This window comes from Girardinichthys multiradiatus, chromosome 7, assembly GCF_021462225.1.
Source record: "Girardinichthys multiradiatus isolate DD_20200921_A chromosome 7, DD_fGirMul_XY1, whole genome shotgun sequence".
NCBI lineage: Eukaryota > Metazoa > Chordata > Actinopteri > Cyprinodontiformes > Goodeidae > Girardinichthys > Girardinichthys multiradiatus.
In genome coordinates, this window is record NC_061800.1 from 6088768 (window position 1) to 6105604 (window position 16837).

The following is a 16837-nucleotide window of genomic DNA, read 5'->3' on the forward strand; positions in this document are numbered from 1 at the left end:
AAATCACTCTTGCACAAAATAAACACAAACGCCTTCTCTTTATCTATGTGAATATTTATTAAATCAACAGCCCTGATACAATTCGCTCTTCCGATTCAATAATCTTCACCTAATCAAACATTCAAAGTTCTACTAACAAGGGTAAAATATTTAACTAAACAAAACAAAACAAACTGCAGTGGGTGTGTATGAAATCAAACCAGCAGTTATGGCAAACAAGTGATAATGTGACGCTGAGCGGAGTTTGGGGAGCGGCCCGCCAGAAAGTGTAGCTTAGTTACTGTGAGCCATAAAACATCCCCCACCGCTGGGGATGTCCGAGCACACAAAGGGTTGTAAACCTTTTGGCGGCAACTAATAAAACATGAAGTGTCGAAGACAAAGAAAATGGTTGATTTTCACCATGAAGTTATTATAGCAGTTCAGTTTTAACAGCGCAGCTGCACCAGGTGTCACACAGTAAAAACACAACTTGAGAAGCGCGGCGGGTTCAGAGTTCAACAGCAATCAAGTTTCAAAATGTGGAAGCCTAAAGCTTTGTTTGTTAGATTAAAAGTGTTATTATTGTTTTTACCATTACAAGATGAATTCTGTGAAGAATTGTTCACTCCGAGTAAACATGCAGGCCCGCCTGGGAACAGACTACATTAGAGAAAACGTCTTGGCATGAGGAATGACTGATGGACTTGTTATTGTAGAAGCAAACTTGTAGGTTGGATAGAAATTGTCCAGCTGGAAAGAATTATGATATCCTGAATCCGGCCAGGTCGCTTTGACATTAAAGTTCATCGGCCCAGATAAGTGATGAAATTGTTATTGTAAACTGTCACGTAGGCCAATCTGATCTTTTCCAGATGTTTGTATTGCTGGAACTGTGCTTGAGAATCAATGTTGTGAGTGCCAAAATGTGCGTAAGTGAAAGGGTACATCTGATTGGTCAAAATGTCTCACATACACAACAATGATATGACTGTTGTATATATATCTTGACTCATGAAAGGGATACTTTGGGATTCTTGGGATTTTGTTGAAGATGTATGTGTTTTAAATAAAAGGTCCCCTGCATCGGCTCTTGAGAGGAAACCAGTTGTCTCTTCATCATTTTTAAATTAGTAAACTTTCTTCTACAAAAACAATGGCCTGCACATACAATTCAGACCACATTAGACTATAAGTGGCGATTCTAAACCGCACTAAAACCTACTCTACCCTGCCCACGCTATTCCTAATAAAGAAATAAAAATAAAAGAATGTTGAAATCTTCTCTGAGCAGAGGGAGAGAGGGTGGGGGGGAGAGTTACTGCGCATCCGCAGCTAATTCCAAGAAGAGCGGTCAATCTTCGTCCTCTGGCCTCCTTGGCGAAAGGGAAAAAAATGATCTGACCGTCAATAGTCGACTGGAACAAAAACAAAGGTGGCAATCCATCTCCTTGAAACCTCTGTGAGGGTTTTTTTTCTGTTACGTGTTAAACTCACGTCTTCGATCGGTAAAGTGACATTTCTGGCCTTCCTATTCCAGAAACTTCTTTCATTAATTTTTCTTTTTCGTTGGCCAACGGGGAGAATGAATGAAAGTCCACGCAGGATTTCTTCTCCAGATTTGATGCTCCAGTTGCGTGATAACGGCGTCTCGGTTTCAGCTGGAAAGCAATAGTGGGCCGTCCTATCTGCCGCGGTGGCCGCTGGGATTTGTAGTAGTGGACTGTCCTGGGATATAAAATGGCCGAAAACACCGGAAGGCCTGGTGGCGTCCAGCAACGTGCAAATATTATATAAGGTCCAATATTCAGCAAAACATGGTCCAACATTATACAACAAACTAGAATAATTTAGGAACAGAAGAGTTGTGTATTTATGTTCAATTTCCTCAAAGAACTATCTGTGTAGTTATGCTGCTATAGGCTTAGGCTCCTGGAGGACATAACGACCACTTTCACCCTCTTCGCTACATTCTCACACTACTCTCCAATTTTGCATTATTTGCTGTTATTTCAGCTTTTAACATTGTTCTATCTATTCTCTTCCTAGAAGCTACACCTGGCCTGGCTCTGTGTCTACCTGTGACACTTTTCTGGAGAGGGACATCGTCCGAGCTTCTGCTGGCAACAACTTAATGCTCACCCTCTACCAATGATCCACATGGCCCTGTCTTTTAGTGTTTAACCCTTTCTCTCTCCTAGACATGGTGATTGACTGAGCTTCTACTGTGACTAACTGTATGTGCTCTCTTTCAGACTCTAACCTTGAAAACTGGCTCAAAGTTGATCTGTTCTTTCTTGCTAGATGAAACAACTAAAGGAGATACATCCACTAACATTTACTTTTCCTTCCCATAGAAAATACTCCTGGATCCGTGTTTCTGTGTTCTTTTTGTCTCTGCTCTGTTCTCTCAAACCCCCAGTCGGTCGTGGCAGATGGCCGCTCACACTGAGCCTGGTTCTGCTGGAGGTTTCTTCCTGTTAAAAGGAAGTTTTTCCTCTCCGCTGTCGCTACATGCATGCTCAGTATGAGGGATTGCTGCAAAGTCAAAGCCAAGGACTGTCCAGTGTCTCTAGCTGCACTGTTTGATAATTAGGATTAATTGGAATTTATGTACCTGACTTGAAATCTGTATGATTTGATTTAATTGACTCTGTAAAGTGCCTTGAGACGACGTGTTGTAAATTGGCGCTACCGGGAGGAGGCCCAGGGGACGGCCCAGGACACGCTGGAGGGACTATGTCTCTCGGCTGGCCTGGGAACGCCTTGGGCTAGAGGAGGTGTCTGGGGAGAGGGACGTCTGAGTGTCTCTGCTGAGTCTGCGGCCACGACCCGGTCCCGGATAAAGCAGAAGACGACGAGTACGAGGATTGAACAGACCTCTGTTAGACCTTCAAAGCTTGAGATATTGGTTTATAACCTAAACGCCTCTACAACTTTCTTCCTGACTTGTCTGCTGCGTTCCTTGGTTTTCATGTTCAGACAAACACAACTTCAAGGCAAACGTTTGAGATTTTTATTTGTAAAGTATTTTATACTACTTTATGTTAACCTTTCATATACTGTTAAGTCTTCATGAAATACATTAAAGTGGAAAAATCTGAAAACGTTGAAGGGATATGAACACTTTTGCAAGGCACTGAAATTGTACTATTATAAACAAGTCCAATATAATGGGATTTTTGAAGTTACACTCTGTGTCAGTGCATCCCTGCTGTGCTATTAATGATGGATCCTAATGGTGCTTTTCCATAACACTGCAAAGTGTTGTCTCACCTTCCTTCTTGTAGAACACCAGCTCAGTTTTGAACTCCCTCCTGTCATCCAGAGCTCCTTGGATCTGAGCCGTAGACTGGTCGCTCGTTTCTGGGCCATACAGGAAATGACAGGCGCAGCTCTTCTGCATGAGCTCAGCGCGGGCATAACCAGTGAGTTCGCAGAAGCCATCAGAGCAGTAGACAATCGGGTAGAGTGACTGCACCTGGGCATTTCCCAGAACAAAGTTGCTGTCTGCAAAGGACAGAAAGAAGAGTGATTAGAACAACAGCACAACTGTGATCATCCTTAGTTATAAGATATTCAGTGAAGCTCATAGAGTGTGTTGTGTAACATGTCAGACATGAAATACCAACATGTCTGTCATATACTGATCCTGACAGTATAATGTATGAGCAAAAGGTCCAAGTGACCACATGCTTTCAGAGGCTGTTCCTTTAGAGCAGTCTTTTTTATGCTATACAGACAACCCTGGTGTCACTGTAACTTACCTGACATCTTTAACCTTGAGATGTATTCTCATAAAAACTTGGATCCAAGTAATCAATTTATTCCCACATTTAATATTAATTTAGACTTCAATTCCTTTGAATAGCTTGTTGAATTTAAGAGCAATTATCAATATAAAATAAAGTATGTAGATATTAAAGCATTCTCCAGTTACCAGGGGCAGTTACCAGCTGTCAGTGATGAAGGGACAGGGTTGCATAAAGCTAATTGTTAACAGGTCAGCAATGCTTTAAAATGTGAAATGAAAGGTCAGCTGATTAATGGCAAAAACAAATCACACCAATTAAGATTTATTGGATCCATGAATTTCTGATTTAACGAGGTTTATTTCATGTAAATTTTACTGGGGAGATTATCTACAACATTTTGTTGTAGACCTTTGAACCCACAGAGGAACAGATCTGATCTCAATGCTAAGGGTACACATGTCTCTGATTCAGTTGTATTTGGTGTACGTCTAATATTAAGGTTAGACCATCATAAAAGATATTCATATTTTCACATAAACAAGAACCACAAAAAGCCTGTCAATCTTGCAAAAACACAAAACCCCAAAGCAAAACTCAAAGAAAGCTTCATTTAACCTAATCGAAATTAATACATTTTTTGTGGTAATATTGAGGTAATAATCTGCTGTCCACCTAAACCAGCAGACCAGGCAAAAAGAGCCTTAATCAGAAAACCAGCCATGAAGCCCATGGTAACTTCTTAGGCAGGAGATACTGTCGACGGGGCAATTATGAGTTTTATTTCACAATTCTGGATCATTACAAAATCCTTGTAAGGGACATAGCAAATATGTGGAAGAAGGTGCTCTGCTGTAATAAGACCAGAACTGAATGTTTTGGCCTATATAAAAAATGCTATGCAGGGCAGAAAGGTAATACTGCATATCACCCTATGAAACATACTGTTGTCAGCATCATGCTGTGGGAATGATTCAGCAGGGACAGGGAACATGAGCAAAGCTAAAAATAAAAGGAACTCCTGGAAGCATACATAAAGGCTGCAAAAAGACTGAGACTGAGGCAGAAGTTCACACTCCAGCAGAACCACAACCTTGAACATACAGCCAATAAGAATCCAAAACCAAGCCCAACTGAGAGTATTCAGCCAGACTGGAAAGTTGCTGCTCCCCATCCAATCTGACTGATTTGAACCATTATGCAAAGAAGAATGGGCATAACCTTTACTCTTATGATTTGCAAAGTTGGTAGAAATATACCCCAGGAGACTTGCAGCACTCAATTCATTGAATTAATTACATCACTTAAAAAAGTATTGACTTAGGATAGAAATGCGCACACTCTTTAGATTTTTATTTGTAGGTTTTTAAAAACTATATTTGAATTTCCTTCTGTATAACAATTATGTGCTGCTTTGTGTTGGCCTATCAAACTGTTTCAGTAAATACATATATTGAAACCTTCGGTTGTAACATGACAAAATGTGAAACATTCCCATAAAGTATGAATTGTATACAATACAATAACTAGCAGTTTGTTGGTACTACAACATTAGTATGATTGCTAGTGAAGTGAGAGTTGGAGTGTAGGGAGAAGAACCCTTTAATTTCTTTTCTACAGTGTCAGTCCTAACACTAAAATGTTGAAAGTTACAGTCTTGACCTCAGATCACTATTTGAAATATCTGCGTTGTAAATTTAGCTTGGATGGTTTTGCCGAAATGTCCTAAGCCACAGAATCACTATTATTAACAGCTACACTGATAAACAGTTTCAAGGTAATTCCATTTAAACCAACCACTTCAGCTCTGATGCTGAACAATTCAATAAATACTGAGCACTGCAGATTAAAGTAAAGAAAACATGGCTGTTTTCTAGATGTATCTTTGTTTTATTCCACAACAATTCAAACATAATGATTTAAGCGCTTCTTCTCCTCAGATTTCTTTCAGCAATGATCCCCGACATGCAACAATACTGCAAACATATAATTATTTCTGAAGCTACAGGTCAATGTAGGTGTTAAACTGAAAATTCATCTGTAACAGGGTCTGTATGTTCTCAAAGCTGATGTTACATTTGTTCAGAACAAACACTATGAAAGCAGACCCAGGCACATCAAAGACATTCTCTATTTTACAGGAAAAAAGAAGTATTTGCTCTTCAAATATTTGTTTTTTCCCTGCAGGTTGAATCCCACTGCAATCAGAAAAAAAGACACAAAGAAATCCTTAAAGCAAGCACTGGGTTCATTTTACATGAACATTCCCAATGACGCACATAAAAAGCAGCCTTACTGTGAAGGCGAGGCAGACCGCTGGAGGCACGGGAGATCACTAACCAGAATTGATCCAGTGAAGTAAACATGACACAAGTCATCACAAAGCCGTATGAGCTTTCTTTAATTGATGCCACCAGTAGCTCATGTGTCCTCCCTCAAGAAACAATCAGACAGGAGCACACTGTGTTTACTGCCTTCAAACACATTATGGCTGTTAATCAGTGTTATCCTAACAAATGTGAGTATGTTCACACATGTAAATATCAACTGGAAAATGTTTGCTCCTGCATGATTGGTTCACGGCTATGGGCACCAGGATGAGTGAGCATTCTAAAAAGGACATTACTTTGTGCTCCACTGTTCTCATTGATCCATCAAATCTGAGGGCCCTTGAGACCACATATTCAATATTTTATGACTGATGTACGAGTTGTGTGTGTGTGCACTTGTGAGCATGTGTTCTTGTGTGTTTATCTTTGTGTGTGTCTGAGCTCATTACACAGCTTAAAATGAAGTGTTGAGGCAAAGAACTCATCAGACGAGCATGAAAAGAGCATTCTGAGACTACCTCAACACACAATGAATCAGGAATGTTCATTTTAAAGCAGCTGTCAGTGCAGACATTGGCTGAAACCCTAAGTTAATAGGATGTAATATTCTTCGGACCATCATCAGTCACTCAAGCAACCATTACGCAATCCATATTAGCTAATTACTCCTATGTTTGAAACATAAACCCTTCCTCCACTTCCTGCTCTCTTGTTTTTCTTTGTTTTTCCAGGAGAGTATAGGAGCAACATCGAGCAAACCAAATACACTGCTCAAAAAAATAAAGGGAACACTTAAACAACACAATATAACTCCAAGTAATTAGGAAGCAACACTGATTGACAATCAATTTCTCATGCTGTTGTGCAAATGGAATAGACAACAGGGGGAAATCTTTGGCGATTAGCAAGACTCACTCAATAAAGGAGTGGTTCTGCAGGTGGGGACCACAGACCACTTCTCAGTACCTATGTTTTCTGGCTGATGTTTTGGTCACTTTTGAATGTTGGTGGTGCTTTCACACTCGTGGTAGCATGAGACGGACTCTACAACCCACACAAGTGGCTCAGGTAGTGCAGCTCATCCAGGATGGCACATCAATGCGAGCTGTGGCAAGAAGGTTTGCTGTGTCTGTCAACGTAGTGTCCAGAGCCAGGAGGCGCTACCAGGAGACAGGCCAGTACACCAGGAGACGTGGAGGAGGCCGTAGGAGGGCAACAACCCAGCAGCAGGACCGCTACCTCCGCCTTTGTGCAATTTTGGATTTTCATGAGCTGTATGCCAAAATCATCCGTATTAAGACAATAAAAGACCTGAAATATTTCAGTTAGTGTGCAATGAATCTAAAATATATGAATGTTAAATTTTCATCATTACATTATGGAAAATAATGAACTTTATCACAATATGCTAATATTTTGAGAAGGACCTGTATATCATTTGCGCATTATGAATTTTGCCTGCATGTACTTTATCTAGTAAAGATTTGTGTAGATAACTGAAAGGTCCTGAGATCGAGTCCAGTTCATCCCAAGCTGTCTTATACTTGTCAGACTTGACAAAAATAGCTCTAATTTTAAACTTTCAAATGGTATCTGAAAACCACATTAATGTTAAACATTCACTTTTCAACAAAATGTCTATGAACCATTTAGATGGATTTTCAACCGAAGGCTATCATTGAGTAGTGTGCTCTTTACCCAATGATGTGGGATGACACGTCATCTGTGAGTGCCCTGACATACCCATCGGTTCCAATATGCTCCCACTGTGACATCTGTATACCTTGTATGTTGGGCAGTATCCTGAATCAATCACCAGGCTTTTATGGAAACCCTAACCTTATCGAACTCTGTGAAGTGTTGGTAATGACAGCATTGTCTGTGTGAAAATTTTTCAGAGCAATATGATCTTAAAAGCACATTGAACTGGATCATTCTCAGATATTCGAGACATTTGGACAACAGCTATAGGCACTAACCGCACAATGGATTCAACCACTGAAGATCAGTGGAAGATTGAAGCAAGACAACAAGCACAGCTATTAGTGAGTTTAAGATCTAAATAATTTCATCTGATTCCAACACGATTCATACATAAAATGAAAAACAGGAAAAGTCATAGTACTGTAAAATAAGTCAGTTCAACTAAAATTGTTTTACAAAAAGTATATAGTGTTATTTGAAAGTGTCTTATCGCTGTTGAACCTGTTTTGAGAAATTTCAGTTGGTTATGGATGCATCCAATACCAAGCAAAACTTTTAATGTTCTTGAATACAAAATTAAAGCATCTAAATCTGGCATCAGTTTAACTACTTAAAACTATGGGACATTCTATACAAATCGTATCATATCATATGCAAATCGCACATGATTCCAAAGCACCAACTGCACTTATTAAGCTGTCTAAAGCTAACGTTTGTCCATATCATGATTCTCACTGTTTGCATAACGTCTTCAATCTTGTGGGATGATCAAACAAAAAGCTGAATGTACTCTGCAATAGAGCCTTAGGCATCACCTAACCGAGACAGATGTCAAGGCTGAAGCCATGAGTGCAATTTAAAGTGTGCTTTATGTCTTCAATCTCATCAGCTTGTCACCTTGTCACCCGATTTCTCGCTTTCTTTGGGCTATATCTGACAGACTACCTGAGAAAAATCTTAAATGTCAAGCTGCTGAGTTGTGTCCCTTGTGAGACCCTTTGTACAGTCTTTTACCCAGAACAGAACCAAAATGGAATATGTTTTATGAAATGTTCACAATGGATGCTTTGTCCTGTTCTTAGCCTTTGTAGAAAAAAGTTTTATCAGTAAAGAAACTTAAACTTGATCAGGTCAACTCCTACGACGATGTTCAGTGCTCTATTCAGAAAATTGTGCTGAAATTTTATGCACATCAATTAATCAGTCTTTTTTGTTTAAAACACAAAGATAATAATTTACTATGTTTAAAACCTTCCTTAAATAAGCACATGCATTTGGATAAAAAATACTTATCTGTCTCTTCCAGAAAAGAAATTAAATATTTTTATGTCTAATTCTGTTAAGAGTCGGGGCTAATATAGGATTTATATTGCAAATGGTGGAGCGGATTTGACCATCAGTAATCAATTAACTGATCATCAGTGGAACTGTTTAATTAAAGAAGAATTTTATCAGAGGGAAAAAAGGGAAACTTTTTTTTGTTTTACTATTCAGGAAAATAAAACATGGAATAAAGGAGCTCTGCCAGCCATTTCATGCTTTATTAAACATTTCAGCAAGAGAATGTGACAAGTGAAAAGCCCGCCCAGTTGACTCATGGATGGAGGTTTGCTAAACCAGCTGATTTATCCATTTAAGGTCTTAGTTAGACTAACACTGGATTATAATGATTAGTCAGTCATCAGTCAGTCATTTTCTACCACTTATTCCATAGTGTGTCATGGGGGACCTGGTGCCTATCTCCAGCAGTCTATGGGATGGAGGTGGGGTACACCCTGGACAGGTCACCAGTCCATTTCAGGGCAACACAGACACACACACTCATTCACACCTAAGGGCAATTTTGAAAGACCAACTAACCTAACAGTCATGTCTTTGGACTTTGGGAGGAAGCCAGAGTACCTGGAGAGAACCCATGCATGCATGGGGAGAACATGCAAACTCCATGCAGAAAGACCCCTGGCTGGGAGTCAAACCCAGGACCTTCTTGCTGTAAGGCAAAAGTGCAACTGACTGCACCACTGTGCAGCCCTATGAAACATAGTCATGAAGTAAAACCCATTGGCATAAATAAAATTAATGTGAGGTGGGATCACTCACAACAGATGAAATTCATAAACTGCAAAGAAAAAGTATTTTCCCCCTTTTATTGAGTTAATTTATTTTTCTTCTATTACCCTTAAATATTTCAGATCATCAAACATCAAGTTTTAATATCAGAAAAGGTAACCTTAGTAAAAAGGAAAAGCAGTTTTCAAATGATGATGATTTCATTTATTAACCAAAAAAGGATGTGAAACCAGCCTGGCCCTGTAAGATAAAAACGTCCTAAAATCTAATAACTGGTTGTGCCGCCCTTGGCGGCAACAACTGCCACGAAGAGTTCATGGGAACTGTTTTTTTTTCTTCCTCTCTGGCAGTAACCAGGGCTCCATGTAGCTAATGAAACATAACCAAACAAAATGGTCATTTGCAATTTATTCATGATTTAACACAGTGACCTTATATTTTCACATACAGCCAAGTTGCTTCGGATAGCTTTACTTCCTCAATAAACAATAATAATTTTAAGAAATGCATTTTAAAATAAAATCTAAAGTTACTTCCAATTCTGCAGAGAACTGTCATATCCACAGTGGTTTGTGTACAGGCTGTGTGCTATGTTCTCTCTGTGCAGGGTGTGACTGGCAGGTGCTGCTGCACAAGTGTTGCCCATCTGAGAGCAATCAGCTGGGCTACTTATGGAGTGGAAACCCTGAAGGAGGCGTCAGCTCGTTTTCTCACTTGGCGTGATCACCCTCCACTGAAGGAAGTCGTTGAACCTTTCTGGTCTCCGTTTTCACTCGTGTCATATTCAGAGGAGTTTGAGAACTCCAGCCTTGACACCTCAGCTCAGAGCCTCCTCTCTGCTTCCAATTACAAGCCCAGCTTCTTAAGAGCCACCTGAGAACCACCCATCAACCTGCCTGTCCACCCTCCAACGTTTAACTCTCCAACCATAGTGGAGTTTCCTGGAAGAGAAGAAACAAAGCACTTCATCCTCTGAAAACCTCAAGCCACCATGGAGAAGGACTTATTTCCCCCCGGTCTTGCCAAGAACCCAACCCCAGTAGGTCAGCATCTAATGAACACATTCGCATTTTCTCCGTTTCCACCCACAGTGTTTACCAGCTTCTGTCTTTCTCCTTCAGAGAGACCCTGCGTTTCTCCACCAGCTCCAGCCTTGGTTCCAGTCCAACCTTTATCCGTGTTTCTAAATAAACTGTTAAAACGCTGTCTTTGTCCTCGTGGTTGTGTATATCAGAGTCTAAGAAAACCCCATTATGACAAGAACTCTATATTTTAACCACTTGTAAAGAGGAAGCTGAGGGGTACACCAGTCAGGGTGGCACTTTTTGCTATTTTTGGTTTCATTCAGTTTTTTTCTTCTTCTTTGTTTAGTTGCCCCAGCAGTGCCCCCTTCAGCAGTTGCTGCATTTTTGCATTTTGCAACTGCCCAGATGTCCTTAGCCAAGAACCAGCCCTGAGGAAGGACAGTGGGTGGACAGGAGGTACTTATGAGCTTCAGATCCATGCTTACCGATGTCAAATAATGGGTGATACTGATAAGGCCTAGTGTTAAAGTTACCTTTAAATGAAACAGACAACGACAGACATCTTTTTAAGGAAAATATGGTCTATTACAAGACAAACTAATGCAATGGTCTATTACATGGGTCAATAATGCAACGAAATGAAGTACTCTGACAGAAGCTGAAGATTTAATGCACTGCCAGGTGTACAGGAAGAGAGCATCTCTATCTAGAACTTCAGTAATGTGTCATAATCAAGATTCTGATTTCTTCAACAACAGCTTGTCTGTGTGCTACATTTATTGATGCCATAACAATATTTAAAACCCATACACAGGAGTTTGTGGTTGTTTGGGTTGTGTTGTGTTTCTTCAAATACTTCATGAAATGCCGCTGGTGTCTTTTGAAATGTATGACCTTGTTATTTCTTTGTCTGTTAAATGTTGGGTTGAAACAGACATTTTTGGTTAGCTAGCCAGACGCATGAGACAAAACTGTTGCATGTCTGCAAAAGTCAGTAGGAAACAGGAGACAAGGTCTCATATGTCCAAAACTAATAAAAACTAACTGTTGCACCATCTATCACTGATTTATCCATGCAAGGTCAAGGGAGGGCTGGAGCTAGTATAATCAGTCAGTCAGTCATTTTTTACCGCTTTTTCCATAGGGTCAAGGGGAAGCTGGTGTCCATCTCCAGCAGTCTGTGGGGGGGAGATGGGGTACACCCTGGACAAGTCGCCAGTCCATTGCATGGCAACACAGAGACATACAGGACAAACAACCATGCACACACTCATTCACGCCTCAGGGCAATTTAGAGAGACCAATTGACCTAACAGTCATATTTTTGCACTGTGGGAGGAAGCCAGAGTATCCGGAGAGAACCCACACATGCATGGCAAGAACATGCAAACTCCATGCAGAAAGAACCCGGCAGGGGAGTCGAACCCAGGACCTTCTTGCTGTAAGGCAAGAAGATTTTAAGGCAAGAAGGTCCTATAGGTCTTGTGCCTGGTCATATAATATAATGTAAAAATCACTGAAAAAATAATTGGAATGATTATTGCCTAAAAGATATGGCCTCCTATTTCTTCTCTGACAAAAGAACACATTTAACTGTCTCTGCTCCAGTTCTTAGACCATGTCTGAGTAAATGTTTGGTATAGTTTTCTTTTAGATGAACATCCTTTCTTTTTCTTTGTGCTGCCTGCTGACTTAAAAACCGATGGCACCCAGACCACAAGTAAAAGAAAAAACAGCAAGAGTAGATTTTATTGCCTTGCAACATATTCTGCATTCCCTTATTAGTTTTGCTCTGTATGAATATCTGGCCCTCAGATTTTTTATGTCCTATGAAGATCACTGATGGGCGTTCTTTTTGAAATTCCCTTCAAATAAAGCAAGACCTTTGGTAGTGCTTTTTAATTTGCAGCTGAAAAGAAGAACCACATAGGGAATTCCACAGTAGTAAATATGGCCCAGCTAAAACGTCAGTAAAGTATTCTATGTTTTTGTCCCTAATTTCAGAAAGTGAAACTGTATTTTACAGGTTCACTACACATTAAATGAAAAATTTCAAGCCTTCTTGTAATTTTGATGATTATGGGTTACAGATAATGAAAACCCAAAATTCAATTTCTAAAAAAAATTTTATATAACATGAGATCAATAAAAACTAGCATATTTTAAATATGAAATGTCAGGCTTCTTAAAAGTGTGTCTATGCACTCAATACTTGGTTGGGTTCCTTTTTATATGAATTACCTCATCAATGTGGCGTGGAATGGAGGTGATCAGCCTATGATTCTGCCTAGGCGTAACAGAAACCCAGGTTGCTTTGATAACGGCCTACAGGTCATCTGCATTGTTCTCAAGTGTCTCTCATCTTCCTCTTGACATTGCTCCATAGATTTTCTGTGGGGTTCAGGTCATAACCTAGTGAACCAACTCCAGCAGATGACATGGCTCCTCAAATCATCACTCACTGTGGAAACACTGGACTTCTAGCAACATGGGTTCTGTGTCTCTCCACCCTTCCTCTAGACTCTGGGACCTTGATTTCCAAATGAAATACAAACTTTACCTTTATTTGAGAGGACTTTAAAGCACTGAGGAACAGTCCAGTCCTTTTTTCCTTGGCCCAGATAAGACACTTTTGACGTTGTCTCTGGTTCAGGAGTGACTTGACACGAGGAATGTGACATTTGTTGCCCATAGCCCATTCATATGTCTTAGTGGCTCTTGATGTGCTGACGTAGCCTCGATGTAGCCTCAGACCACTCCTTGTGAAGCTCCCCCAAGGCTGCGGTTGTCCATGATGCTGGTGCAACTTTTGCAATAACTTTTACAATACTTTTTCCTTCCACCTAACTTTCGATGAATATACCTGTGTGTGACACAATGTGTTTCCAATATTCAACTTTTTTTATAATGTTCAAATATTTCGAGACAATGAATGTTTTATTTTCAATAAGTCATAATCATCAAAATGACAAGAAATAATGGCTACACTCTATGTGTAATTAATCTATGATACATTTTCAGAAAAGAGTGAGAATAAAATTGTTTTTTGAGCTGTACTTAAATCACAAGTTAATGCATCAGTACAGTGCTCCACTGAAAGTGTTAAACAAATATGTAGTTTTGGCTTTCAAATCCTTTATTGAGGAACATAAACACACTTAAGCCACAAGTTAGGAAAGTCTATGTCCTTTAGTTCTCCAAGGTACGGGCTCCTTTAAAGATTTCTTTTTTTTTTTTTTTGCTTTTGGCACGTTTTGATGTAAATGACAGTGATATCGGCAAATTCTTTTAGAAAATAAAGGATTGAGCCTCTACTTGGGTTAAATATCAGTTAAATATACCAGTATGTTAATCGGTTTATTAACCTGCATGCTTCTAAGCAGATGGAAGGTGACAAATTAGTTGAAAAACATGAAAAACTTGCTCTCAACAATATATTGTTTCCATTGTACCAGAGGCTTCAGTTTGGCTAAAATAAAAAAACAACAACAACAACAAACAAATAATGCAAAGGGCTCTATGTTACCATCACAAACACATAAAAATTTTTTAAACTTAATATCTCAGCTTTAACAGATACTAGTTAATTTGTTTTAGACTTAGGCATTCCTGTTCTAATGTGATATCCAGTGGTTTTCCAAGATCACATATTACCCCTTTAAGCAAATCAGTGTTATTTATAGTCTGAAAAGAATAAGAAACTGATACATGATATGAAAATTAGGACAGCAAATGTGTATGATAAAATTATTTCTGATACTTCTGGAATGTTTTGGAGGGATGAGAGCAGTTTGTTTGTTTGGACTATTTGACATTCTTTTGTAAAATATGTCTGGAAGAAATCCAAATTCAAACAATATATATATATATGTATATATATATATATATATAAATATATATATATATATATATATATATATATATATATATATAATGTATATATATATATCTATATATATATAGATATATTCATAGTTCATTTTGACAATCATCTACAATGATGGTTATAAAAACAGAACCTAAAATTAAAAGGAGAAAACAGAGCTAATTTAATAGGAAGGTTGGAACCTGACAAATGTGCAGCCCTATAACATCCTTGGTTCATTCAGAAAGAGACAAACAATATTAAATATCCAACAGGTGGGGCTTGTTAGTTCAACAAATAATCTTCAAACGATAAACCTGTAATGATATCGAGAGGAGTTTGATGAGTTTACACGAGTTTAGTTTGCTTATGAAAAATATTGGCTTAAAAAAGTACAGAACATCACAAACGACTGATATTTGCAAAACCAATTGATTATTTCCAGTGGGTTATCTGATGTATTCACAGTGGGTGTAAGCCTTGAAGTAGAAGCTGAGATGGACCAACAAGGGATCCATCCTACAAACATGCCTGAAGGCATAGCAGCTGCCCAGCTTTGATGAATAATCCAGCACACCGGCCCAGCAACAACGTGAGATGATTACATTAGACAGTGTATTTGTGTGAATGTGTGCATAAGAGTGTGCGTTTATGTGAATGGGAGAATTCAGGGTGTTGCTTGTACAGCTCCTATTGATTGTCAAGCTACTCTCTTATTGGATTACCAGAATTTGCGAACCAAATTGAGATTGGACCCCTCCCATCTCATTTATTTATGCCAATGGGTTTTACTTAATGACTATCAGTTACAACAAGTAACTGGATTAAATAACATCTGGAAGAGCAGGAAGTATTCTAACCGTGCATGGACAAACAAAAGGATTAATATGATTACAAAAGAGTTTGGACTGCATGTCCCACACCAAACCGTCAATAGAGAGGTCCAGTCTGAACTGGGACCTGGTTCAGTCCTATCATTACTAAATGAATCCAGAAATCCCAAAGGAACCCAAAGTTATTTCCAGTCACAAACCAGTCAGGCCAAACATCATGACCAGCTGCCAAATAGTGTTTTGTTCTCCATTTCCTTCAAAACTATCCAAACTCATCATGCCATTGATGGGTCCCTTAAAGGTGTGCTGTACTATCTGACCCCAAGACTTTAGCAGCAGATCGTTTAAATATGGTAAATTGTAAAGTGGAGCCTCCAGGGATCAGACCTGTTTGTCTTGCTTGTCCAGATAATTGTTGTTATCTGTAAACATCATACATTTTATGCCTTTGTGGTCTAGTTTTAAAGCCCATTAATGGACTGATGTCAGAAAGGGAATCCTGCAACTGTCTGACACTGACTAGACTACGTTTTTCTGTATATAAACTGGATTTTTTGTAAAGTCCTTGGGGAGGCCAAATGTTGTGAATTGGCGTAATATAAATAAATTGAGTTGAACTGAACTGAATTAAAAGGTGCAATGAAGAGAATCATTGTGTTATTAAATTCACTTGTCATAACATACCTAGTCAGAGCATCGTACTAATAAGTCCCTACATTTTTAAGCCCCTACTGTTAATTTGAATATTCCTTCCTTACATGCTTGGCTTTTCTGAGGTTCTCAGTTTTCTCCTACAGTTTAAAAACATAAATAGTATGTCAGTTAGTTTGTTGTTTGTTTCTGCGTTCACTCGGTGGTGGATTGGTGAAATATCAAGAGGTGCACTTCCCTTTTCCCCACTGACTGAAGAAGCAGATAATGACTGAATGAGTCAGCACATACTCTTCCACACAGTCTAAAGGAGCTATCTTATCACTGACATCATTGATAAATCTCCTTTGTTCAAAAAAGAAAATTGTATGAAATGCTGTTGGTAGTCCACTGTTTGATAGTTAGGATTAATTGGAATGTATGTACCCAAGTTGTAGGGCTGCACTATTTATGCACTGTTTATTTTATCCTGTACATAATTTTTTGATAGAGCAATTTTCTATGCACCTGACATCGATCAGTAGACCATTTATGTTGATTGTCTTATCTTGCTTATCTCATCATGAATTTGCATGTGCATCATAAAGTTGTGCTTTTTTGTCTCATCTGACCAGAGCCCATTCTTCCT

At 39.0% G+C, this 16837-nt stretch overlaps 1 protein-coding gene across 2 annotated transcripts in view; it reads right to left on the bottom strand.

Annotated features, from left to right (window-relative positions):
* Positions 1-16837, bottom strand: part of kcnh3 (potassium voltage-gated channel, subfamily H (eag-related), member 3) — a 398012-nt gene that overhangs the window by 174523 nt on the left and 206652 nt on the right. For both annotated transcript variants that reach the window (XM_047371306.1, XM_047371305.1), the window contains exon 2: positions 3256-3489. In XM_047371306.1, coding sequence (XP_047227262.1) covers positions 3256-3489 — 234 coding nt within the window. The remainder of the gene's footprint in view (positions 1-3255; positions 3490-16837) is intronic.